Source organism: Periplaneta americana, chromosome 6, assembly GCF_040183065.1.
Source record: "Periplaneta americana isolate PAMFEO1 chromosome 6, P.americana_PAMFEO1_priV1, whole genome shotgun sequence".
Classification (NCBI taxonomy): domain Eukaryota; kingdom Metazoa; phylum Arthropoda; class Insecta; order Blattodea; family Blattidae; genus Periplaneta; species Periplaneta americana.
Window position 1 is genome coordinate 116663231 of NC_091122.1, and position 25253 is coordinate 116688483.

Genomic DNA, 25253 nt, shown 5'->3' on the forward strand with positions numbered 1-25253 from the left:
GTATGTCTGTCTGTCTGGATGTTTGTTACCTTTTCACGTGATAATGGCTGAACGGATTTATATGAAAATTGGAATATAAATTAAGTTCGTTGTAACTTAGAATTTAGGCTATATGGCATTCAAAATATTTTATTTAAAAGGGGAGTTATAAGGGGGCTTGAATTAAATAAATCGAAATATCTCCCTTACTATTAATTTTTATGAAAAATATTACATACCAAAAGTTTCTTTAAAAATAATTTCCAATAAGTTTTATTCCATGCAAAATTTTGATAGGACTGATATTTAATGAGATAAATGAGTTTCAAAATTACAATAACAACGCCATCTAAGGCAGTGTAATGAAATAAAAAACAAATGACTTCGTCTATAAGGGACCTTGGACAACAACAATCGAAAGCTATGAAACATACAGTAGCCTACAGAGAATGTTCCTGTGTTTGTATGAAGTAATATCGGAAGCTAAATTAACCGATTTGTATAATTAATTATTAATTCACCATTGGAAAGTGTAGTTTCTCTAGATGGACATAATGCTATAATGTTATTACAGTAACAGTGAGATTAAAATAGCTTCTTATGCATAGAAAACTTGATAGGCATTCGTTTCCTGTATTTCCTAAATTAAATGACTGGATCAAAATGATCGCATTTTAATTTTTTAATACAATTTAAATTAAGTAACATAATAAACGATTTATCCTTCTATCAAACACGAATGTTCCCTGATCAAATGTCCTATTTTAATTATGTAATTACTTTATATTTATTTCTAATGGGTGCAGCGGAGCGCACGGGTACGGCTAGTTATAAGTAAAATAATGGTGGCTCTAATAGGCATTTCAACAATGGAAAACCCAACATTGAAGATATACCACATTCCAGACAATCTTTTGTATGAGACATTGAAAATATGCACAGCAGTTTAGAGGAGAATCCATAACAAGCATTTGTATGTCGTCAGACAAACTTAGTTCTTTAAAGGATAAAATACTTCGTCAGATCAAGGCTATGGGAGGGAAAGAGGTAGCAGTAGCAGTAGCAGTAGCAGTAGCAGTAGCAGTAGCAGTAGCAGTAGCAGTAGCAGTAGTAGTAGTAGTAGTAGTTTATAAATTAATTGATGCCACGGTAATGTAAGTACCAAGTACAAATTGTCGCTAGATTTTGAAACTTGTATTTGTATCATAAAAATGTAGCAAAGAGCATCAATCTACAACAAAAACATGCATTTTTAGTAAAATATAAGTAAAGAATAATGACAATACTCAAATTGATATAGACATGATTTCAATTACAAAGCTTTAGACTTAGGCATACAAGAAATTTGTAGAAGAATAATGCTAATTGAAGACTTAAAAAACGAGAGTTGCACTGTATAATAAGATACAACATTAAATACTTTCTTTGCAGAGAGTCATATATTGAGAATCTGACAGAATACTTATTAAAAGATGATGAACATATCATGAATTTTGTCAGAAATGAAATGCCAAATTCTGAAATGAAAAATGTACCATGATGTATTTCGCATGTTTAAAACCTAAGCATTTTTTTTTCGAAGTAGATCTTTCAAATGAAATCCAAAGTCACATAAAAAAATAAGGCAATTTGATTTTATTTTTGGATGAAATTAGTGGATTTTGATAATGTCATTAAGGCATGTACAATGCAATTTGGTACATGTTCACTGATGAAAATATTACGAATTTAAATCAGTTATTAGAAAAATTACCGTACTTCTGAAACAAATCTTTTACAAAAATCTTAAGATTTCCATGGATAATGAACAACTTTTTATATTACATATATTTTCCTTTCCCTTGGCAGGTACAATGATATGAAGATCTCTTTATTCATGTGCCAAAACTTAGATCTCTCTAACATCTCTAATGCTGGACGCAACTGATTAATCTCTGTTGCACCTGAGATGACGATGGTTATGAATATTATTATAATTAACAAAGGTTGGAATGGCAGCAGAGAAAACAGATATTTCGAAAAAATCTGATCTAACTGACAACAACTTTGTCCATAACAAATGTATTTGAACTCATCACAATTTGAACCTGGACTCTAGATTGTAAAGATAATATAGCCATTTAGTTAACAGTGCACCTTTTCTCTATAATTATACATGAAGAAAAAAATTTAAAATATGGTCGCATTTGGCATTCCAAAATTAGTGAATATCACTGAACTTCTATGAAATTTCACAGCTAAGGGAAACAATGACATAAGAGAAAGCTAAGACGTGCGAAGCTGAAGGTGTACAAGATTCATATAAATGAAATCTGAAATCTAGCCTTACTTGAGGTTTGGTGTTCTCCTGAACAGTAGAAGTACTCACTACAGGAGCCTCTTGCTTCTTCAGGGCAGTTGGAATATATACTGTTTTTGTCAAATTGTTACCTGACATAATCACCTGGAACAATCCATACTGCTGTCAGGAGGAGGAAATTGAAACGAAGCTTCCTAACACTAGTTGAAATACTGTGTTTCTTAGGTTTTCAACAGTCAGACAAAATGCACAATCAATGTTAATATATTGCATGCATTGCTACAATTACTATAAAAAAATAATAATCTTTCAATTGTTTAATATCTGGATGATTTTAGTAAGGGAGGAAGTTAACGGAAAGACAACAGCCTGGAGAATTAACATCAGATAATGATGGCAGTTCTTATTGTGTTTTTGAGTTTTCCTTTAACTACAATTTTCATTACAATTGGTTTAAATACTTGGCAAGAAGCACATTACATTCTTTAATTTTTGTAATTATTACCTTCAGCAACTGCTTGCAATTATAAATGCCTAAACATTTTCAGAGGATGAACCAGATGGCAGAGGAATGGAGGAACATATCAGAGGAAGGAGGAACAAAACAAAGGAAGGACGAATGGAGGGTCAGACCAGAGAATGGAAGAATGGAGGGACGAACCAGAGGAAAGAGAAATGGAGGGACAAATAAGAGGAAGGAGGAATCGAAGGACGAACCAGGAGGAGGAGGAGGAGGAAGGGAGGGACGAACGAGAAAAAAGAGGGATGGAGAAATGAACCAGAGGGAGGAGAAATGGAGGGACGAACCAGAGGAAGGAGGAAGTGAGGAACAAACCAGAGGAAGGAGGAACTGAGGAACAAACCAGAGGAAGGAGGAATGGAGGGACGAACCAGAGGAATGGAGAGACGAACCAAAGGAAAGAGGAATGGAGGGACGAACCAGAGGAATGGAGAGACGAACCAAAGGAAAGAGGAATGGAGGGACGAACCAGAGGAAGGAGGAATGAAGAGACAAACAAGAGGACGGAGGAATGGAGAGATGAATGATAGAATAGAGGGATGAATCAGAGTATGGAGGACTGGAGGAACAAATCAGAGAATGTAGGAATGGAGAAACGATACAGGGGACAGAGGAATGGAGGGAATAAGCTCCAAGTGTACATTTTTGACATCATTAGATATCTATAAACACCACTAACTTTCATTCGCATAAACCTATGCAGTATTGATTTCAAGGAACTAGCCTGTAAGTTATAGTCAGAACCTACGAAGCAAGAAATTTGTTTATATTTGATTTAACCACACAACAACAACAACAACAACAACAACAACAACAATAATAATAATAATAATAATAATAATAATAATAATAATAATAATAATACGAGGCCTTTTCAAAAAGTTTCCGCACTAGTGTCATATTATTTTATTTCTTTGCAGCATACACAAACAAACTACATTATTTTTCCACATAATAACCCAGCTTTTCAACACTTTTCTCCCAGCATCCTACCAACTTCTTAATGCCATCAGAATAAAAAGTCTTTGGTTGTGCACATAGCCACAGATCCACTGCTGACTTTATGTCTTCGTCACTTGCAAATCCCCTCCCCTCCTAGAGCCTCCTTAAATGGCCCAAAAAGATGAAAATAAGATGACGCCAAATCTGGACTATAGTTTGTACCGTGTGAGCCACAGAATGTGGACGGGCCTTGTCATGCAACAACAGGACGTCATCTGACAGTCTTCCTCTTCTTTTAGAGCGGACTGCAGGTTTCAGGTCCGTCCGAAGCATGTGAGAATAGGATGCACTTGTGATGGTTACTCCCCGTTCCTGGTATGTCTTAAGAATAGGCTCTAGAGAATCCCAAAAGACAGTCAACATCTTGCCTGTCGATGATTACGTCTTGAATTTTTTGGAGACAAGAGATGCCGGATGCTTCCACTGCATGCTTTTGGGTTCATAATGGTGAACCCACATTTCATCACCTGTCACAATCCTCTGCAAAAAGTTGTCACTTTCTTCACGATAACATGTCAAATGGCAGGAACACATATCTACGTGGTTGCACTTACGCTCATCCATCAGTTGCTTTGGAACCCACCTGGCAGAAACTTTCTGGAATACAAGATTATTGTGGACCAGAGAATACGCAGATCCAATGCTGATATCCAGTTTTTAAGCAACTTCCTCTATCGTTATCCATCAGTCTTCCAGGATCATATCCCTAGCTTCTTCTTCAGTTTCAATAGTGAGGATGTCATCGGACGACCCGAGCACTTGGAATCAGTCACACTTGTTCTGCCATTTTCAATATCCACTTGTATACAACTCTACGAGAGAGAGCATTGTCACCATACTGAGCACACATTCTTTGATGGATCTGTGAACATGGTACACCTTCTGCTCACAAAAAACATATCACTGGACACTGTTCAACTTTGGTGCAATTTTCAAGTTTTGCTGTCATGTTCAGCCTTGCGTAGCAACCATCAGATTAACCACTATGACAACAGACTTGCTATGATTACTCGTCATATTACACCCTACCACACCCGCCACTCCCACCCTTCTCCATCTTTCCGTCTCCACTATAGGAACCAAAGTGTGGAAACTTTTTGAAAAGCAGCAGCAGCAGCAGCAGCAGCAGCAGCAGCAGCAGCAGCAGCAGCAGCAGCAGCAGCAGCAGCAGCAGCAGCAGCAGCAGCAGCAGCAGCAGCAGCAGCAGCAGCAGCAGCAGCAGCAGCAGCAGCAGCAGCAGCAGCAGCAGCAGCAGCAGCAGCAGCAGCAGCAGCAGCAGCAGCAGCAGCAGCAGCAGCAGCAGCAGCAGCAGCAGCAGCAGCAGCAGCAGCAGCAGCAGCAGCAGCAGCAGCAGCAGCAGCAGCAGCAGCAGCAGCAGCAGCAGCAGCAGCAGCAGCAGCAGCAGCAGCAGCAGCAGCAGCAGCAGCAGCAGCAGCAGCAGCAGCAGCAGCAGCAGCAGCAGCAGCAGCAGCAGCAGCAGCAGCAGCAGCAGCAGCAGCAGCAGCAGCAGCAGCAGCAGCAGCAGCAGCAGCAGCAGCAGCAGCAGCAGCAGCAGCAGCAGCAGCAGCAGCAGCAGCAGCAGCAGCAGCAGCAGCAGCAGCAGCAGCAGCAGCAGCAGCAGCAGCAGCAGCAGCAGCAGCAGCAGCAGCAGCAGCAGCAGCAGCAGCAGCAGCAGCAGCAGCAGCAGCAGCAGCAGCAGCAGCAGCAGCAGCAGCAGCAGCAGCAGCAGCAGCAGCAGCAGCAGCAGCAGCAGCAGCAGCAGCAGCAGCAGCAGCAGCAGCAGCAGCAGCAGCAGCAGCAGCAGCAGCAGCAGCAGCAGCAGCAGCAGCAGCAGCAGCAGCAGCAGCAGCAGCAGCAGCAGCAGCAGCAGCAGCAGCAGCAGCAGCAGCAGCAGCAGCAGCAGCAGCAGCAGCAGCAGCAGCAGCAGCAGCAGCAGCAGCAGCAGCAGCAGCAGCAGCAGCAGCAGCAGCAGCAGCAGCAGCAGCAGCAGCAGCAGCAGCAGCAGCAGCAGCAGCAGCAGCAGCAGCAGCAGCAGCAGCAGCAGCAGCAGCAGCAGCAGCAGCAGCAGCAGCAGCAGCAGCAGCAGCAGCAGCAGCAGCAGCAGCAGCAGCAGCAGCAGCAGCAGCAGCAGCAGCAGCAGCAGCAGCAGCAGCAGCAGCAGCAGCAGCAGCAGCAGCAGCAGCAGCAGCAGCAGCAGCAGCAGCAGCAGCAGCAGCAGCAGCAGCAGCAGCAGCAGCAGCAGCAGCAGCAGCAGCAGCAGCAGCAGCAGCAGCAGCAGCAGCAGCAGCAGCAGCAGCAGCAGCAGCAGCAGCAGCAGCAGCAGCAGCAGCAGCAGCAGCAGCAGCAGCAGCAGCAGCAGCAGCAGCAGCAGCAGCAGCAGCAGCAGCAGCAGCAGCAGCAGCAGCAGCAGCAGCAGCAGCAGCAGCAGCAGCAGCAGCAGCAGCAGCAGCAGCAGCAGCAGCAGCAGCAGCAGCAGCAGCAGCAGCAGCAGCAGCAGCAGCAGCAGCAGCAGCAGCAGCAGCAGCAGCAGCAGCAGCAGCAGCAGCAGCAGCAGCAGCAGCAGCAGCAGCAGCAGCAGCAGCAGCAGCAGCAGCAGCAGCAGCAGCAGCAGCAGCAGCAGCAGCAGCAGCAGCAGCAGCAGCAGCAGCAGCAGCAGCAGCAGCAGCAGCAGCAGCAGCAGCAGCAGCAGCAGCAGCAGCAGCAGCAGCAGCAGCAGCAGCAGCAGCAGCAGCAGCAGCAGCAGCAGCAGCAGCAGCAGCAGCAGCAGCAGCAGCAGCAGCAGCAGCAGCAGCAGCAGCAGCAGCAGCAGCAGCAGCAGCAGCAGCAGCAGCAGCAGCAGCAGCAGCAGCAGCAGCAGCAGCAGCAGCAGCAGCAGCAGCAGCAGCAGCAGCAGCAGCAGCAGCAGCAGCAGCAGCAGCAGCAGCAGCAGCAGCAGCAGCAGCAGCAGCAGCAGCAGCAGCAGCAGCAGCAGCAGCAGCAGCAGCAGCAGCAGCAGCAGCAGCAGCAGCAGCAGCAGCAGCAGCAGCAGCAGCAGCAGCAGCAGCAGCAGCAGCAGCAGCAGCAGCAGCAGCAGCAGCAGCAGCAGCAGCAGCAGCAGCAGCAGCAGCAGCAGCAGCAGCAGCAGCAGCAGCAGCAGCAGCAGCAGCAGCAGCAGCAGCAGCAGCAGCAGCAGCAGCAGCAGCAGCAGCAGCAGCAGCAGCAGCAGCAGCAGCAGCAGCAGCAGCAGCAGCAGCAGCAGCAGCAGCAGCAGCAGCAGCAGCAGCAGCAGCAGCAGCAGCAGCAGCAGCAGCAGCAGCAGCAGCAGCAGCAGCAGCAGCAGCAGCAGCAGCAGCAGCAGTAATAATAATAATAATAATAATAAATACATCACTACCAAATTCTTCCGGTTTAAGACACTACACAGACGATTATTAAATATATCTATGAAGTCTATATAGAGAAACACTTTACCTACTATGGATTCTAAAACATACATGTTGTTGTTGTTGTACTGAGAAAGTACAGTGTGGAGAAATATTTTCCCAAATTTCAACTGAAATATACTTTTTGGGGTTTCTTGCGAATTTGTAAAGAATTTTGAGTTCATGACAACTTCAACATGGTTCGAGTCCTCATGGGGGAAGAAACTTTCTCATGAAATTTTGGCCAGTGTATGGGACCAGTGCCCACACAGCATTGTGATGCACTTGCGGAGCTACAAAAGGCAGCAGAATCTGGTTACGGAAACCAGCTATAATGGCTGGGGATCATCATGCTAACCACATGATAGTTCCATTCTGGTAGGATTATCATCCACCTCTACTTCGGCATGTGGCCATGAGGCCAGCAGCCGGCTGGTCGGTTTGGCCCTTAAAAAGGACTATAATGCCACAGATTTTCTTTTGGCAACTTCGATAACCTTATTACATCAAATATTTCAAACTTCACATTTACTTCTTTACGAAATATTATCTGATTTGTTTCTGGTGAACTGTGTTGATTTTATAATCTACTTATTAATTAAGTTTATGACTCTGATATTTTCGGTAAAAATGCACAAAATATTTTTAAATTTGTCCTCCCAAGGTAAAATTATCTATCCCTACATCCTATTTGACAAATGCAGATTAATTCTGTGGTTGCATACTGTGCTAAGCAATGAGGGAAGTGAGACGATAAATGCTGGTATGGAATACCGCCACTGGTTTCTATGGCCAGAAAACATACAGTTAGTAAAAAATGACATGCCATCACTGGAAAAATGTAATCGTAAAAATTTGTTTATACATTTCTTCACAGCAAAGAGTATTATCTGTTTGCTTTGTAAATATACACCACAGCCTGCTGGAAGTGTATTCAGTGTGTATTTAGACACGCTTATTTGATAAGTCAACCCATGGAATGCTTACAACAGTAGTATTTCAAGTATAGAAGACTGTGGTCTGTAGCTTGTGGTGACTATTGTTGCCAATTTAGTGACTGTCATTTTTGTTGTTGTTGCACTTTTAATAATTAAGTAAGGCACTTTGAAGCTTTAACATTAATGGTTACTCATTTTTCTATATACAATTTTAATACTTATATATCATGATTAAATTGCAAACTTCTTTACTGTGTTAATATTTAGTATTTACCTTGCTTGACTAGTTTCAAAGGCTTGGGTTTCATTGTCCAAAGCTTAGTGGAGATTCCACACAATCTTCTGGTTTCCTGTTGTGGTTGGGTATGTTCATGATTGTGTCGAAAAGGGTGTGTTTTATTAAGTTTATAAATTTCATATTGTTCTAGGGTGTCAAGTTTCTGGTTTTTTTTAGCTGGATATGTAGTATTTTCGTTTATGTTACTGTACCTGTGGTTGGAGTTTGTGATGTGTTCTGCATAGGTTGGATTGTTGTGTAGTTTGGTTATGGCTGTGATATGTTCTTTGTAACGTGTTTGAAAAGATCTTCTAGTCTGTCCAATGTAGAAGTCGTTGCAACTGTTGCATGACAGTTTGTAAACTCCTGTTAAGTTGCATTTATTTGTGTGTCTTGTCTGTGTGTTAAGATGTTTTTGTAGTGTGTTCTGTATGCAAGGTTGTATTTTAGTTTCTTCAATGATGTATGTGTTCTTGTTTTCATGTTAATGTAATGTATTTGTTTCTTTCCTTTGTGTGGCATTTTCTTGTTTGTGTTTAGTCTTTCTTATGATGTTGTCTATTATGTTGGGGTTGTATCCATTTTTCTTGTGCTACGTATTTCTTCATTATAGTCTTGTTGGTTCATGGAAATGTTCATGAGTCTGTGTATCATGGATCAGAATGCTGCGTGTTTGTGTTGTGTTCAACCTATGCAGAACACATCACAAACTTCAACCTCAGCTACAGTAACATAGACAACGACATGAAAATACTACATATTCAGCCAAAAAACCAGAAACTTGACACTCTAGAACAATATGAAATTTATAAACATACTAGAACACACCATGATCACATTCTAACACTCAACTCAATTTCAAAACACACACCCTTTTCAACACAATCATGAACACACCCAACCACAACAGGAAACCAGAAGATAGCGCAGAATCTCCACTAGGCTTTGGACAATGAAGCACAAGACTTCGAAACTAGTCAAGTATGGTAAATACTAAGTATTAACATGGTAAAGAAGTTTGTAATTTAATCAGTGATGTATAAGTGTTAAAAGTGTAACATAAGATTAGAAACATATATACCTTTTCTACAGCTTCTGGTTGAGTGGTAAAAGATGCTTTCGGCTGCAATGTATTTAAAACTTTGCTGCTAGAGATGGGATTTGGAACACCCAACCGCTCCTTCACTGATGGTCGAGGAGGTGGTACATTCTCCTGTTTACCCTGTAACATTATTTTATATGTAGGCTAATAACAGCAGAAATAAGCATTAATAATTTTGATATCTTCATAAAGAAACAATCTATTTTATCCCTACCCTTGTCTGAAGGATTCAAATACTGTATTAAGCATTTCTACAACATATCATCCTACAATACTACAAACAAAGGTTAATAAATGAGAAATGAATCACTATCAAGTACTCCGAAACTGAAATTCTGTCAAAATAATTAAGGCTATTTTGAACAGCTTGCACTGTATAAGAAACATATACAGCCTCAACAAATGACTACTTGTGCTTACCACACATACAAATTGCATTATCATCTGCCATGCAATTGATGAATGTATCAGTTGTGTGGAGCCATAAATTCATAGCAGAGAACACCAAAAATAATAATGTTAGGAGTCCGCCAAGTAAGCTCTGTGATAGTGCATCCGCCTCCAGACTAGCCAGTCCAGGTCAGAAATTTTCATGTACTGTAAAATTTATACCTCGGGAGCTAGGAGAGATGGCGGTGCACAACTTCTTATCACTAAATTGTGCACCAATATGCCTGGATTAAATTTCAACCAAGTAGAATTTTATTATTGCTATTACATTTTACAAAATTTTTAAGCATTTTAATTAATTTATAACTCTTCAAATTATCCTGTATTATATACGAACATGTCTAAGAGCAATGGTGACCAACTCATGCTCTTTGTGCAAGTGCACTCTTTGCTGCACATGAGCAGTGTGCGAAAGCAAACTGTCCCAATACTTGCAATGTCAACATTGTTTCCTTTTGCTCCTGAGTGCATGTGAATGTACACAGTGCTTCGTAAGAGCAACTGAATTGGTCACTACTGTCTTAGAGTATCACATTCCTTCAATACAACAACCCATCTCATAATGACATCATTTATAAAGTTCTCAGAAAATTTTTCTATTGAGGTTTGACTGTATTGTATTTACTAAAACGAAGTATAGCATATTTATCAACTTCGCCAATTTACTTATAATGGCATTTTACACCGGCAAAAACACTTACCTCAGCATTGTTGTGCCAGAAGACTTTGATGAACCTGTTGTTCAACACTGCCTCAGTACTTCTATATGCTGCATTTGCTTCTGCATGACTCGAGAATGTGACAAGGGCAGCTTCTGGGTCTCCTTCAAATGAAACCTGGAGTAAAACAATTACAAAGCAAAGTCAATGTGCAACAACTCAGTGTGGTTTACATTTAAGATACACCTAATCAACATTTGTACTCACCTGGATATTTACAATCTTGCCGAACTTGGAGAAATGATTGTTTAGATGTGTAATGTTATTCAGACCTCGCGGTACTTTCTTCAGCTCTAGTGAGCAATTATTTGGATTTTTATGCCGTGGTCCCAATCGAGCAAAGTCAAAATTTGACTTCTTTTTTGGTGGTGGAGATTCTTTAGCCTAAAAGACACAAAACAATAAATAAATAGAAAAATACAATATATATAAATAGTCATGACACAAGATTACAAATAATAGAAAAATAAAAATAAATAAATAAACTCTAAAATATATCATTAGTCATTTGCTTTTAATAAGAGATATTGAACACCACGTTTTTGTATTCCAATACTGATTTTCAAAACTTTGGACAGTCCTGGCATGCAAACTATTTACATTTCATGATTTTCCTTTCAGAATTATGCATGTCATAGTACGACCTCTTTATGAAATAAAAATATGTTCAGTCATGCAACACTTTTTTTTAATTGGTTGAGTTCACATGGTATGATGACCCACTTGGGTGTTCTATAAGGTAACTGCACTGAAAGCTGACACTGACCCAAAGCCTGACACTTTCAGTTTCAATGTGTTGTAATAAGATTACATGTAGCCAGAAACGGAATTTCTGAAGTTGTTCTAACTTCCTGTTATCTTTGCAACATCACATAGTATTCTCCTGGAAATACACCTGAATTCAACTTGATGGATGCTGCATAAAGTAGGTTGTTGTATCATTTTTCATGGAATAGACATTATTGTTAAGCAAAACGGTAAGCGTGCACATACAATTATTTTAATCATAAATGCCAATTTTATGTGGAATTTGAAGTTGTTATTAATACTGAATATGTAAAATTGTATGCAGAAGAAAGTAAGAACATGGTTTGTTTGAAAATGAAGTTAGAATAACCTACCACAGGGGTGTCAGCCATTGGTACTCTTAATTTTACAGATGTTCCAATGTCTGACACAATGTGTCAGGTTTTGGTGAAGTAATAAAAATCACATTTAAATGAGTTTTTTGTTCATATTATTCCAGAAACGTTACAGAACCTGGTATTTAAATCTAGTGGCAATAGGAAGTTCTGTACCAAAAGCTGACAGGGAGTGTCAATTATAAGAGCAGTTTAAAAAATTTTGTTCCTAAGGCTGGTAGAATTTTTTGTTACCCAAGTAATCATTTTCAAACATCTGTTTCAACAAATTCTTTCCTTGTATTCTTCTGTATGAAGTCTTTAAACTTTTATCATATTCATTAAAATACATTTAATTTTTTTCGTATCTGTACCGGTGTCTCATAAAAAAATTTTAATAATTGTAGTTTTCATTAACTTTGTTCCTGTCACATGAATATTTTTGTCACTGTGAGATTCAGTGCTGTTAAAAATAATACTTTTTCTTGTTCATCTTGAAGTTAAAATATCTCTACTATCACTGAAATCACTTCGTTTAATTATGGTAATTGCAAGGAATGTTTAATTAGAATACTTCTTTTTTGTTATAGGTTTCTAATTTAGCTAAGGGTTCACTATGCCTCCACCATGTCCTTCAAGGGAAAGCTAGATAGTAATTATTGAAGATGAAGCTACAAGAATTGCCAGAACAGAGATGATGACAGTGCTATCCCAGGCCCAAGTACGAGGGTCAGTAAAATGAAAATGAAAAATGTTTTTCTCCACAGAGGAAATTTATTTTTCAAAATAATCTCCACCAATGTTTAGGCACTTATCCCACCTCCTCACCAAATTTTTGATGCCTTGTTCATAAAAGTCTTTTGGTTGCTGGTGGCACCACTGCTGCAATACCTCAATCATGTCATCGACCGTAGCAAACCGGCGCCCTTCCAGGTCACTTTTGAGATTGCTGAAAATCTGGAAGACGCAAGGTGACAAGTCCGGGCTGTAAGGGGTGTGTTCGAGCACCTCTCAGCGCAGGTATCGAATGGTGTCCATAGTGTGTCGAACTGTGTGTGGTCACGCAATGTCGTGTAACAAAATGACACCTTCACGCAAACGTCCAGGTCGCTTGTTTTGACGGCACGACGCAATTCAGTACGGAGGATTTTGGAGTATCGAGCGGAGGTAACAGATTCTTCTCTCCCCATGAAGTGGCAGAGTAATACACTCTCTGAGTCAAAGAACAGCATGAGCATCATCTTGTCTGCGGTTGTGAAATTTCTGAATTTTTTGGGCGTGGTGATGTGCCGTGCTTCCACTGCATGATTTGTCGCTTGCTCTGCGGTTCGTAGTTGCACCATGTTACATTCCACGGTCACAATACATTCCAAGAAAGCCTCCACCTCCTGTTCGTAATGCATTAGATGTAGAAAACAAACTCAGTCCCATTCGGTGTTGTTTCTGCTCATCTGTGAGCCATTTTGGACCCACTTTGCGCGCAGTTTATGGTACTTCAATCGGTCGTGGATTTTTGAGTATGCAGATCCATGACTGATATTCAGGTTCTGAGCCACTTCGTCCACTGTACACCTCCGATCTGCCAGGATGAGACTGACTGCTGGAACAAAATTTTCTTCAGTGATAGTGTAGAACTTGGCCAGGGCGCGGGTCGTCCATCCTCCAGTGATGTTCGCCCTTGTTGGTATCGCTTTGTCCACTCATACACTCGGGCGTGCAACATGCAGTTGTCCATGTACACCTTCTTTATAGGGCGATGAATTTCAATTGGTAAAACGCCTTCGGCGGCTAGAAACTGCACTATACTACGCTGCGAGAACTTGGACGCTCCCGTTACTGTGAACTTCATCTTCGTCTTGCTGCCACGTATCAGTCCCTGTGCATGAAGGTTGGCCAACCTCAGACAATGCAGCTCTCAATCAGTTGTATCATCTCCAAAACTTTCCCCCATGACTGCACGTAACCTAATTGTTGGCAGCCGATTTCTCGTTTTCATTTGATTGACCCTCGTAATACTTCGGATAATTTGAATTAAAATTCAGGACACACATCTGGCAGTCCTATCTCAGGCTCAAGTAATATTTCAAATAATCTTTCAGGATACAAAGAACAAGAAGAAAATACAGTAAGTGGTTCTGGTCAAACAATTCCTTTTCCCTTAAAAAATGCAACTTTAGGCCTCAGAAAACAAGCATACCTAATAAAAGAATTAAGAGAAGGTTCTATTAGTTGCGACTTCTGATGAGTGGAAAAAAATATAAAGAATACAGAAGAGGATTGTATAGAAAAATAAAAGAAAAAAGGACGGAAGAAAAAAGAAGAAAACAAGGAGGCAATGGAACAGAAAAAGGTGCTACCAAATAAAGAAGGAAAGAGACATCTTCTGAAGAATCATCTGATTCTTCTATTGATGTATTGCTAGAATCCGAAGAAGGAGATGACTGGGGTGTAGAGAAGTCAACTATATTTCATAACATTACTTCAATGAAGGTAAAGGTAAATGATTATGTAATTGTACAATACGAAGAATAATTCTTCCGAGTTTTGTTTTAAATACAAACGAAAACACAGCTTATGTTTAAGCAGTGTTAATGAGTAGCAGTGAATGGAAATTGCCACGAATAGAGGAAAACTATGGTATAACTCAAAAGATATCCTCGGAAAAATCAGTATTCCAAAATATGACAATACGAAACAAATATATAAAGTGGGAGAAAAAAAAAAATTGAAAAACATCGTGTCACATTGACTTAAATTGACCTCAAAGTTTGGTAATTTTGTTACAGTAACTACTACATTACGAATTTAGGACATTATATGATATACAGTATTTCAAAGTTAAGTTTCATTTTTTTCTGTATTGTTCTTATAACTTAACTGTTTCCCTGTATTGTTTAATGTAACTGTTTTATTTGTCAGTGATAAAGTAATTATGTTAAGTGTCAACTTTTGGAGCATGTATGTGTCAGCCTTTGGGACAAAGCGATTTTTGACGTGTCATCTATTGGTGCAAGTAACATGCTTACTTGAAAAAAATAAAAAATATATTTGCTCTTCATATAGCCTTTGTTTGTGTGATTCTCCAATTTACAGAAATAAGCACCTTGTCTCTGATACCTGTACCAAACTCATATAAATAACTAACTTGCCTGTAATGAAGCAAAATTCATAATTTGTTTCTTAAAATGTCAGTCTTTGGTACACTTACCTTACTACATTAACCTTTTCACTGTCAAGCCCTCCTTTGAAATCTGTCAAACCCTCTTTGCTGAGATATTTCAACAATTCAAAATATTTTATAAATGTACATCGCTGCAGATGATCCACATTTTCAGAAACTGTTATTCCATTCTAAGCTTTGGAAGCCTTGTTTCTATTGTGTCACCCATGCTGTCAGAGTGACAGTCAACACAAAGATACGTAATGAATTTTTTTGTCATTAATCTGACAGCCTAAGCAGCGAAAAGGTTAAAACTGTGAAATATGAAAGGTTATATCTCACGACATTTGACCAATTAATGCTGTAAACAATACTCTCAATGCCACTGTCTACCTACACTTCCCACTTCTAGGTAATCCACAACTGGTACCTAAAAGAAGGAACACTGTGGAAATAAGTTAGTGTGATATCTTCGCTTATCATCTTATCATTAGAAGTAATGAATACTCCTCCATCTCAGAAATGGTATTGAACTCCAACAGACTACCAGAATTACAAAAAAATCTTACTTGATCAAATGTTAGTACTGCGAAAATAATCACAATACATTTTGCCAACCACCTTTGTATAGTATGTTAAGGTTAACAATGATTTTAAATGTTCATACTATTCAGCCTATCTCACATCCAATAACTCATTATTTAATATATTCAAGCACTCTTCATATCCCACACAACTACTGTCACACCTCTTGGGAAAAATGCTCCTATCCATATGACTAATATAATTTTAAGAGTATTACCGATTCACATGTTTACCTCTGCATTTGGAGTGAAGTTGTTGGTTTCTACAGGCTGTCGATTGCGTTTGTAGCTGGTAGAGTAAGTATGGGTCTGATCTGTAACAGGTACGTTGATAAGCTCACGCTGTGGCTGGGGATTGTACAGCACGGGACGACCAACTGCACCTCTCACCATGCCAGCTGTTCTCATGCCTGCAACCCATACATTTGTATACAGTATTTATAACATGTGCTCTTTTTTATAAATGCTGCTTAATTTAAAAAAAAAAAAATGTGCCCAAGCAGTGTATGCCTATCTCCCTTTCTTTCCTTTTTTTATTTCTTCCTTTCTGCCAGCATTTCTTTGAACTGGAGTGTTCACACTGGGACACTGATCACAAGACACAGCTTGCAGATTGCCAACAATTTCCTGACATCTTGTCTCAGGTCGTCATACAAAGTATTTAAACAAGCCTTTCTCCATCCAGTTACATATAGCAGTGAATGTATGTGTAATGAACGTTTCTTTTTCATTTTCCTCCTCCTCCTCTCCCTTCTGTTCAAAAGTAGTAACAACAAAAGGTCCTCCTCGCTCGAATCCATTTCACTAACTAATCAAAAATTGTTTTATCAGAAGCTACTAACTAATCAGTTGGCAATACTGTGTTCGACACCAGTGACCCACGAGTGTTCACTGCAATCACCGGTGTCCCAGTGTGAAAAGGGCCTAACAGAGTCCATAAAGGCATTAGTAGACCATATCTGAAAATGCCAGTATTTAACTATATTATAATACTTTTTCTAATTTTTTAATGCATTTCATTATTCTTTTCCACACACAGAACTAATTTTAAATCATTAAGTAGACTAATTAATATTCTTTTACATTTAAAATATATAAGTGAAAGTCTCGGAAATCTTCTATGCCACATCAATAAATTTAAAAATGCAGTTATATTGTCAGATCCCAAAGCAACTATTCTATCAATAGTCTCTAGACACACATCTTCATCTCAAACAGCAGAAATAACTAATATGCTCTCAATTAATAACACTCAATAAAAGAATTGTATTTCAATGGATACCATCCCATTGTGGAATCCTGGGAAATGAGAATGCAGATGCTTTAGTAAAGAAGGGCAGCACTGCTACTTACAGACCTGTTACTAAATCTATGTATTACCCTGTGAAAAGATTTATTAAATCTACATACTTAGACTTCAACAAACAAAATTTGATAGCACAATCTCAAGGGAATAAATGGAACTCTCTGCATCATAATCCACAGTTAATTCCCGATTTACAACGCAAATCGTCTGTAGGTACATTTAGATTGGCAACAGGCAATGACTGTTTGGCTAAACACCTGCATAGAATTGGAATATATCAGTCCCCTAACTGCCCATTGTGCAACTCAAACCAAGAAATTTATTCGGAACACCTCAAAGTCTGTGCTTCAGTGGCTGACCATGACAACATCTTTGAAAAATATTGGAGTGCAAGAGGTTAAATGACTTTATTGTCAAATGCCTGGCATTAGAAAACAAAAACATTAAAAATATAGTGTAAGTACCTGCAGGTCCTCCACGGAAAGGAGGACGTCCCCACATCATTCTTGGTTCCATGCTTGGAGCATCTGGATTGTATTCTGGAACAAAACCATACCACTTTCTCGTTTATTGGTAGAAAAAAATATTTCTGTAAATAAACTGCAATTAAGTAACAGTTCCCGTATCAGTGAGGATAAAGACAGGAAATAAGTTATATATTTGAATACAATAGGAGTAGATTGAACTTTCCATGGCTCCCTCTCAAATTTATCTGATTTTGTAAAGTTGTGTGATCTGGAATGTAACTCTTTATTTTACACTGAGATTAAAAGTTAACTACATATATTTTATGATGTAAGAGTAATGGAACGGAGAAAAATTCTCTCCGGCGCCGGGATTTGAACCCGGGTTTTCAGCTCTATGTGCTGATGCTTTATCCACTAAGCCACACCAGATACCACCCCAGCATCGGACAGAATCGCAGAATATCTGCATGGAAATATCATATGTACTTCGGTACATTAAAATAATATATATATAAAATAATATATACATATATTTTCCTAGTTGCATTCCTTTCTAAAAATGTATCAATTAACTAGAAGCAACTTACAAGTCTGGGCAGCTTACAAAACACACGAAATAAAGTATAATCCTTCATAAAATCCTGATGAGAAAGTGACTTACCCATGTTTCCAGGGTGTGGCCCTCTCATGTGAGGATGTGCCACTGGATGTTGTAGGTGGTGTGGAGGGGGTTCCAGAGGTATGCCAGGTGCAGCATGTTCCACAAGCGTTTCTGGAACTTCTGCTGCAGCTGGTGGCTGTGAAGCGCTTGGAGGGTTCAATGGAGTGGCTGGGCCAGTGCCTGGTGGTGCCAGAGGGTGAGAAGGCGGGTGATTTGGACCAAATGCCAACACTCGCGACAGTGCTACATCCTCCAGCACGACTGGATCATTTCCATGATCATATGGGCATAGGTCACCTCGCATGCAGTAACCCTTCTCTACAACACGAGAAAAAGAAAAACATGTAAATCCAGGATAGATTGTAAATCAAAATGGAACCAGTCAGAATTAATCTCTGATGTTTGCTAAGCACATGTTATCACATTAAAGCCCACTGTATCCCATTACAATGCATTCTCTGATACAATCATAAATGAGATATTTCAAAGTAATACTTATACAAAACTATTTCCAGAAATTATTTTCTAATAAAAGGTTGGAAGGATATTCTTATTTTTATAATTTTATTTTTGCTCCACTATTTGTACAGAATGAACCAAACTTCAGATACTGGGATTCTTACCGATCCACAAGCTTGCTTTTCACGAGTAGTGTATTAGGTTTTCCTGGTTAGTTGTTTTCTCTAAGCCCAGCACAGGACACAATGTGTGGGTTTTCCTTGTTAATTATTTGTAAAAAGCCAGCAACACAATTCTACTGGTACTTTGCACTGTCAATCTCCATTAGTGAGTTGTCTGAATTGTAGTGAGAAATACTAATTGTTTTCAACTATAGTAAGATACAAAGTACGATAATGCATTTTACTTGCTGAAATATACAGTATCTGCCAAAGAAGTTGTATGAGTTGTGTTTACACATCAGACATTGTTTCTTGTTATCAAGAATGGAACCTATTTCTCGCCGCTTATTTAATAATTTAACAATGCACTGTTTCAATGCTTGTGTAGCCTCTGAAATTTGCTGCCAAACTTGCATAAACACAACTCATACAATTTCTACTTCAGTGGACATATTTAAATGAGGAAAATGAGTTGTTGTGCTATAACTACGGATGAAAATATGTCTTTCTCAGTACAGTTCAGAAAAATCACTGACAGTGACAGAATTGTATCATCAGCTTAGTAAAAAAATCAGCAGGGCTTAAAAGAAACTAGCTGTGAAAATTCAATATGCTGCCCGTTAAAACGCAACACTGATAATTGAACTCTTAATTTGGGTCTACGTAAAGATTATTAATTTTTTGTTCCTACAGAATACATCTGTTATGATAACAATTAATATTAGAGGAGAAAAAATTCGTTCCGGTGCCAGGGATCGAACCCGGGTCCTTGGTTCTACATACCAAGCACTCTCAACATTGAGTTACGCCGAAGTTCAATCCACAGCACCGGATCGAATCCCTCTCCTCCAGTGTTTTTTCCCTTTGTTGCCTGACTCCCAGTTGGGCATCTATGATGACATTTTATATTAAGTAAAATGCCATTGTACAAGGAATGCCCTCAGTTGAGTGACTTGGTGGCCGAGATTCCACAGTAATATGCACAGTAATCTGTACAGTAATATACACTGTTGCTCGAAAAACCTGCGTAAAGATTATTTTTTTGTTCCTACAGAATACATCTGTTATGGTAACAATTAATATTAGAGGAAAAAAATTCGCTGTAGTTCGATCTGGTGCTGTGGATTGAACTTCGGTGTAGCTCAATGGTGAGAGAGCTTGGTATGTAGATCCCCGGTGCCGGAGCGAATTTTTCTCCTCTAATACTGAATCTTAATTTGGGGTCAAAACCACATTCAAAATGGGATCTTTTTTCTCGATCTTCAATTTGTTTTTTTGATAGTAGTGTTACTGGTTATATTTCATATTTACATACAAGAAGAGATGTTTTTGATAAACATGCGAGAATATTAACTAAGTTTTGACTTGCTCTGTTATTATTTTTATTAAGGAGTAATTCTTATTTTTATTTGTCAGTGTTGTATGGTTGCCAGTCCTCTTATTGGATCACCTGCAAACAATACGTCTTATTCTATCATTAAACTAAATTATTAGATAGGTAACAGTTAACACAGAGATGCCATATAGCATGGATAAAAGCAACTTTAGTGCTAGTTGGGAAAATGTTCAATGATGTACTACACACCAGTTCTGTGCCGTTTATATTTCGGCACGTCTTTCTTTTCCTTTCTATTTCTTTTACATTTTTCTATCTTTATACTTGTCTCTGTTAGTTTTAATTATTCTAACTCTTCATAGATGACTTACTTTCTCTCATCTTTCTATTTTTTCCGTTTTCTCTGGGTCTGTTCCTATAACCTGTGATGAGTTAAAACCTGGGGAGCAGTTATTATTTTATAATAACGGTTGCTAATTGGTTAAGATCGAGGGAGCAGTAATATTTCATAATAGCGCTTTCTGATTGGTTAAGAAAGAGACGCCAAGTTTCATTTCGATTGTAACGTCAGTCTGGTGGATGGACTCTTTCAGGTCGGATGTGTGCCGGCAGTTGAGGATGTGTGTGTGATAGGGTACGAGCTCCTACGTAGGCCGGGGATCGAACTGGGTTCGATAAGTCTACTAGAAGCTGCATAGTCCACGGTGTTGTGGGAACCTGCGAGTGTATCGCAGAAGATATTCGTGTGGAATTTAGCAGCGAGTTTTGGGATGTACTTATTATCTTCAACTGCATTCATTTTCCTCACTGACTAGCGTGCAGTCAACTCTGGTTAAATACTGGTCGGTATTTTTATTTCAGATGATCGTTTCTCTAGCTGTGATATAACTAAAAGCAGTTCAGTGAGTTGGTTTTGGCTTACGTTTTATTTAGTTTTTGCAGTAGAACGAATTTGAAGAGTATGAAATTCGCAAGGAAGGCACCCATTGTTGTGTGACGTTTGAGGGGTGGCCAATTTGTATGTTACGGCTATGTGTGTGCTGAGTGATGGTTATGTCAAGGTTGTATGACAAGATGGATGCCAGCGTGGGGGAAGTACCTATCTATGTAAGGTAATTAGCTGGATTTGGTTTACCTTACTCTGTGAAGAAGATATTTTCTGTGCTACGAATTTATTTTGGGTTGTTTATTCAAATAAATTGTTGTGTTTAACATAGTGAGTGTGTGTTGTCACTTGACTACCTCGACACGTAGATTACCATCCTGATCATAACGATTCATGGCAGGGTTATTTTATTATTTAATTGTCTTGTATTCCAACCAGCAAGACTAGATAGATAGAAAGGCCGAGAGCGCCTCAGTTCTACATTATTTTCAAATGCAGTAAGAATGACATTAAAGAAACAGTATCAGCTTTTAATTACCATTTACTATTATTTTCACATGTTGGCCCATAACGTTTGACAACATAGAAGCAAATGACTTACATAAAAATGAAGTTATCTGAATCACAATAGTTATCAAAAGGAAAAGAGGGAGAAGAGGAAAAAGACGAAGATTAGGTTATTGAAATAAAAAGTAGCATGTATCTGACACTTACTGCTGCCGTAATGTTTAAAGTCACATTAACTGTGGAATAGATTTAGTTTAGATTATTCATGTCACTTTAAACATTCCTACTCACCATCAAAGTCTCGACATCTTCGTTTGGGGTGAAAGATGCCAGACAATAATGTGGGGCCAGAGTTGGTGGCATTGTCAGTTGTCGTCTTGCCACCTGCACTCACAACACTTTGGATACTCTGGGATGTAGTTGTGAGTCTCATATCCACATCTCCATGATTACTATCTTGTGTGGGGGTTCCTGCACCTGACAAAGGCTCTTTTTTATCCCGTGTTCTCTCTGGAACAGAAAATATATACTCAGTTCATACGAACTTCCCATTTTCCTCCTTATCCCTCTCAATTTTACATATTAAAATGCTAACATAGTAAGCCTGCCTTTAACTGTTCAGCAATTATTTTCTTAAGACATGTCCACACCTGTGGAGTAACGGTTAGCACGTCTGGCCGCGAAACCAGGTGGCCCGGGTTTGATTCCCGGTCGGGGCAAGTTACCTGGTTGAGGTTTTTTCCAGGGTTTTCCCTCAACCCAATATGAGCAAATGCTGGGTAACTTTCGGTGCCGGACCCCGGACTCATTTCACCGGCATTATCACCTTCACCTCATTCAGATGCTAAATAACCTAAGATGTTGATAAAGCATCGTAAAATAACCTACTAAAATAAAAATAAAAAAAATCTTAAGACATACAGTAGCGTGCAAATTAATCCGAACAACGTAATTACTTATGCAAAAACACTCAAACGGGATTAAAAAAAAGGATCTAAGACATACCTCAGTAATCTATGTGGCCTCCCTTGTTCCTAATAACAGCTCTGAGACGATTTGGCATGGATTCCACTAATTTCCCACAAATATTCTTCAGTTCATCGCGAAACCATACACCAATGAGGGCAGAAATCATCATCTCCTTTGTAGAACAATCCATTTTTTGCATTCTTCTTTTGCAAATTGACCACAAATTCTCAATGGGGTTGATGTCGGGTGAGTTGCCTGGCCAGGGGAGTACCTGAATATTCTTCTTGTTGAAGAATTCTGTAGTTTTTCGAGACGTATGGCATGGTGCCAGGTCTTGTTGGAACACACCTCTGCCATCCGGAAATGATTTTTGCAGCTGGGGTACGATTCTGGTTTCCAATAAGTGAATATATTTGTCAGAATTCATCATTCCCTTGATAGGTATTAATGCTCCAGGCCCTTCATGTGTAAAACAACCCCAAAACATTACTTTAGGGGGGTATTTGAGTGCTTGTTGGAGATGAGCTGCTGTTACTTTTTCGGATCCTTTCTGTACGTAAGAAACATGGTGGCCGTGGACCTCGAAATGAGACTCATCGGAAAAAAGTACATTCTTCCAGTCATTCACTGTCCAGTGTTGATGTAATTTTGCCCACATTAAGCGTTTTTTGCACATAACAGGGGTTAGCAGTTGCTTCTTAATAGGCTTACGAGCCCTTCATCCAGCTTCCAAAAGCCTACGCCGCACTGTTGTGACGTGAATATTCGCCCCAATGGTAGCCATTAACTCGCGGGTAAGTCGACAGCAGTTAGTCTAGGATTTAATTTACTTTTCCTGACAATTAAACGATCATCTGCAGGTGAAGTCTTCCTTTTCCGGCCACAGTTTCCTTTTTTCTGGGGTGTGATGGATCCAGTCTCCCTGTATCGTTTTATGATCGAATTAACAGTAGCCAAACCGATGTGACATTCTGCAGCAATTTGCCTCTGTGTCATACGTAGAAGAATGCTCTGCTAATGTTATAATTTTAGACCGTTTTCGTGTAGTTGTATCCATTTGTGAAGACGACAGAATGTACACAGGATTGCAGTATTAAGTCTTCAACACAACTGAAATGCTTATAAGTACAAAACAACAGGCTAAATGTCACATATTATAAAAAAAATGACAGACCTTCAACAATGGAATTACACGTACTACAGATGTCAATTAAAGCGGTATGAGCAGCTGTGAGGCCAACAATGACAGAAAATGTAAAAATATGTCGTGTTCGGATTAATTTGCACGCTACTGTAGCTACAATTCTAACTGGTTGAGGATGATGTTAAACTCAACACTTGTATTATAGTGGGATACCCAAGAGGAGAGCTATAATGGTTCTCTGCAATTGTGTCTAATGCCACATGTGTTCGCTGGAAGATGTGCTGTCCAGCACTATGCCCAAGGCGTTTATGTGTGTATTGCACTTAAAAAAAGTAATAAAATAAACTGAAATCCATGAGACAAGGACAATAAACCAGAGGCATAATACCTCTATTCTCAGCAAGGAGACTGATAGTCTCTGTTCTGGGAAAAGTGACAAAACTTGGGAACTGCCACAGTAATGTAAACAAAACCCTGTAATGAGATACGTACATAAAGTTCTGGAACTTTCTCTGGTCCACCTTTATGGAAGCTGTCAGAGTTGTTCTTTCTGTAGCCTAAGTATAAGATGTAAGTACAAGTAGATAAATGAACACAAAAAGATGAGATAATATTCCTCCCCCCCCTTCCCAATTGAGATTCTCGAGTGTAAAAGATTCATGCACCTGAGATGTGAAGTAAAATAATCATGGTTCTGTAGCTTGTACACAGAACACAATTAAGACAATAATGTTAGATAACATAAAAATCCCTCGTGGTAAAATACTGCACAATTCGCATACTGTGATGTGTGAACAAAAGTGAAACTCAAAAAGTAATGGCTACCAACCAGCTGTTCACTACTTTTCATGCTGCATGCTGCTTAGAAGTAGTGACATGTGAACAGGGTTCTACGGTTGCAGATGCAGTACTTTTCATATTGGTTTTGTTGAAATTTCTGCAGTGGTTGCGAACAGTGGTATCACCCAAATGTGCCAATAATACTTTAAGTTATACTGTTTGTATATATTTTAGTCTCTGATGTGATGAAAATAAATTATTTGTAGCAATTGCTAAATTAATGTACAACATACATACCGGTAGTGTTTGTATTAATACACTGAAAGATTCATTAATCATTCTACAACTATCTGTTTAATCATTGCTCGTAAAATGGTTATTACCATTTATCTAACTTTTGCTCAGTGATATTGATATTCAATGCATATAGGCTAATATAATGTGTATTCATGGCATGTAGATATATAGATTCCTTTTCACTTTTTTTATATATAGGCCTACTGTTGATATATTTATGATATTACGTGTATGTTCTGGATCTTTATGGCCACCTGGATTGCCAGGCAGATGTCCTAGTTTTGGAATTAATAAATAATGATGAACTGATACAATTTTTATTTCCCGTAGCATGGTTTCAAAGAGGAGAGTTGCCAACATTGCATACGAGAATAGTGCTATTGGTTAAATCATTTATCACTAACTGCTTTATATTAAAAATAATGCCAATCTTGAATACTAGTTAGACAGAAAAATGTACAATACGCCTACTTAAACCGAGAGTGCTTGTAGAATTTGCAAATGTCGATTACAACAAAAAATAAAAGAGAGCTATAGCAATGCAATTTCAGAAGACAATGTTTAAACAGACTTGCAACCTCCAATTGAAACTTTCATAGTGCTGATGTTGTGCAGCATGCTACTTTTAGCTTACATGTGAACACAACACGCAACTTCTGTAGCTGTAGTAGAAAAGTTGTGCAGTAAAAGCAGCGACATGTCATCGTATCTTTATTATAATTTACATA

General features: G+C 39.3%; 1 protein-coding gene across 3 annotated transcripts in view; it reads right to left on the minus strand.

Annotated features, from left to right (window-relative positions):
- The window catches only part of swm (Zinc finger protein swm), a 101083-nt gene that overhangs the window by 38525 nt on the left and 37305 nt on the right, over positions 1–25253 (minus strand). For 2 of the 3 annotated variants that reach the window (XM_069828790.1, XM_069828789.1), the window contains exons 7-14: positions 21627–21845; positions 17987–18304; positions 17323–17397; positions 15787–15962; positions 10895–11071; positions 10670–10804; positions 9498–9638; positions 2309–2422 (exon numbers count right to left, since the gene is read on the minus strand). In XM_069828790.1, coding sequence (XP_069684891.1) covers positions 2309–2422; positions 9498–9638; positions 10670–10804; positions 10895–11071; positions 15787–15962; positions 17323–17397; positions 17987–18304; positions 21627–21845 — 1355 coding nt within the window. The remainder of the gene's footprint in view (positions 1–2308; positions 2423–9497; positions 9639–10669; positions 10805–10894; positions 11072–15786; positions 15963–17322; positions 17398–17986; positions 18305–21626; positions 21846–25253) is intronic. The other variant, XM_069828791.1, reaches the window with a different exon arrangement.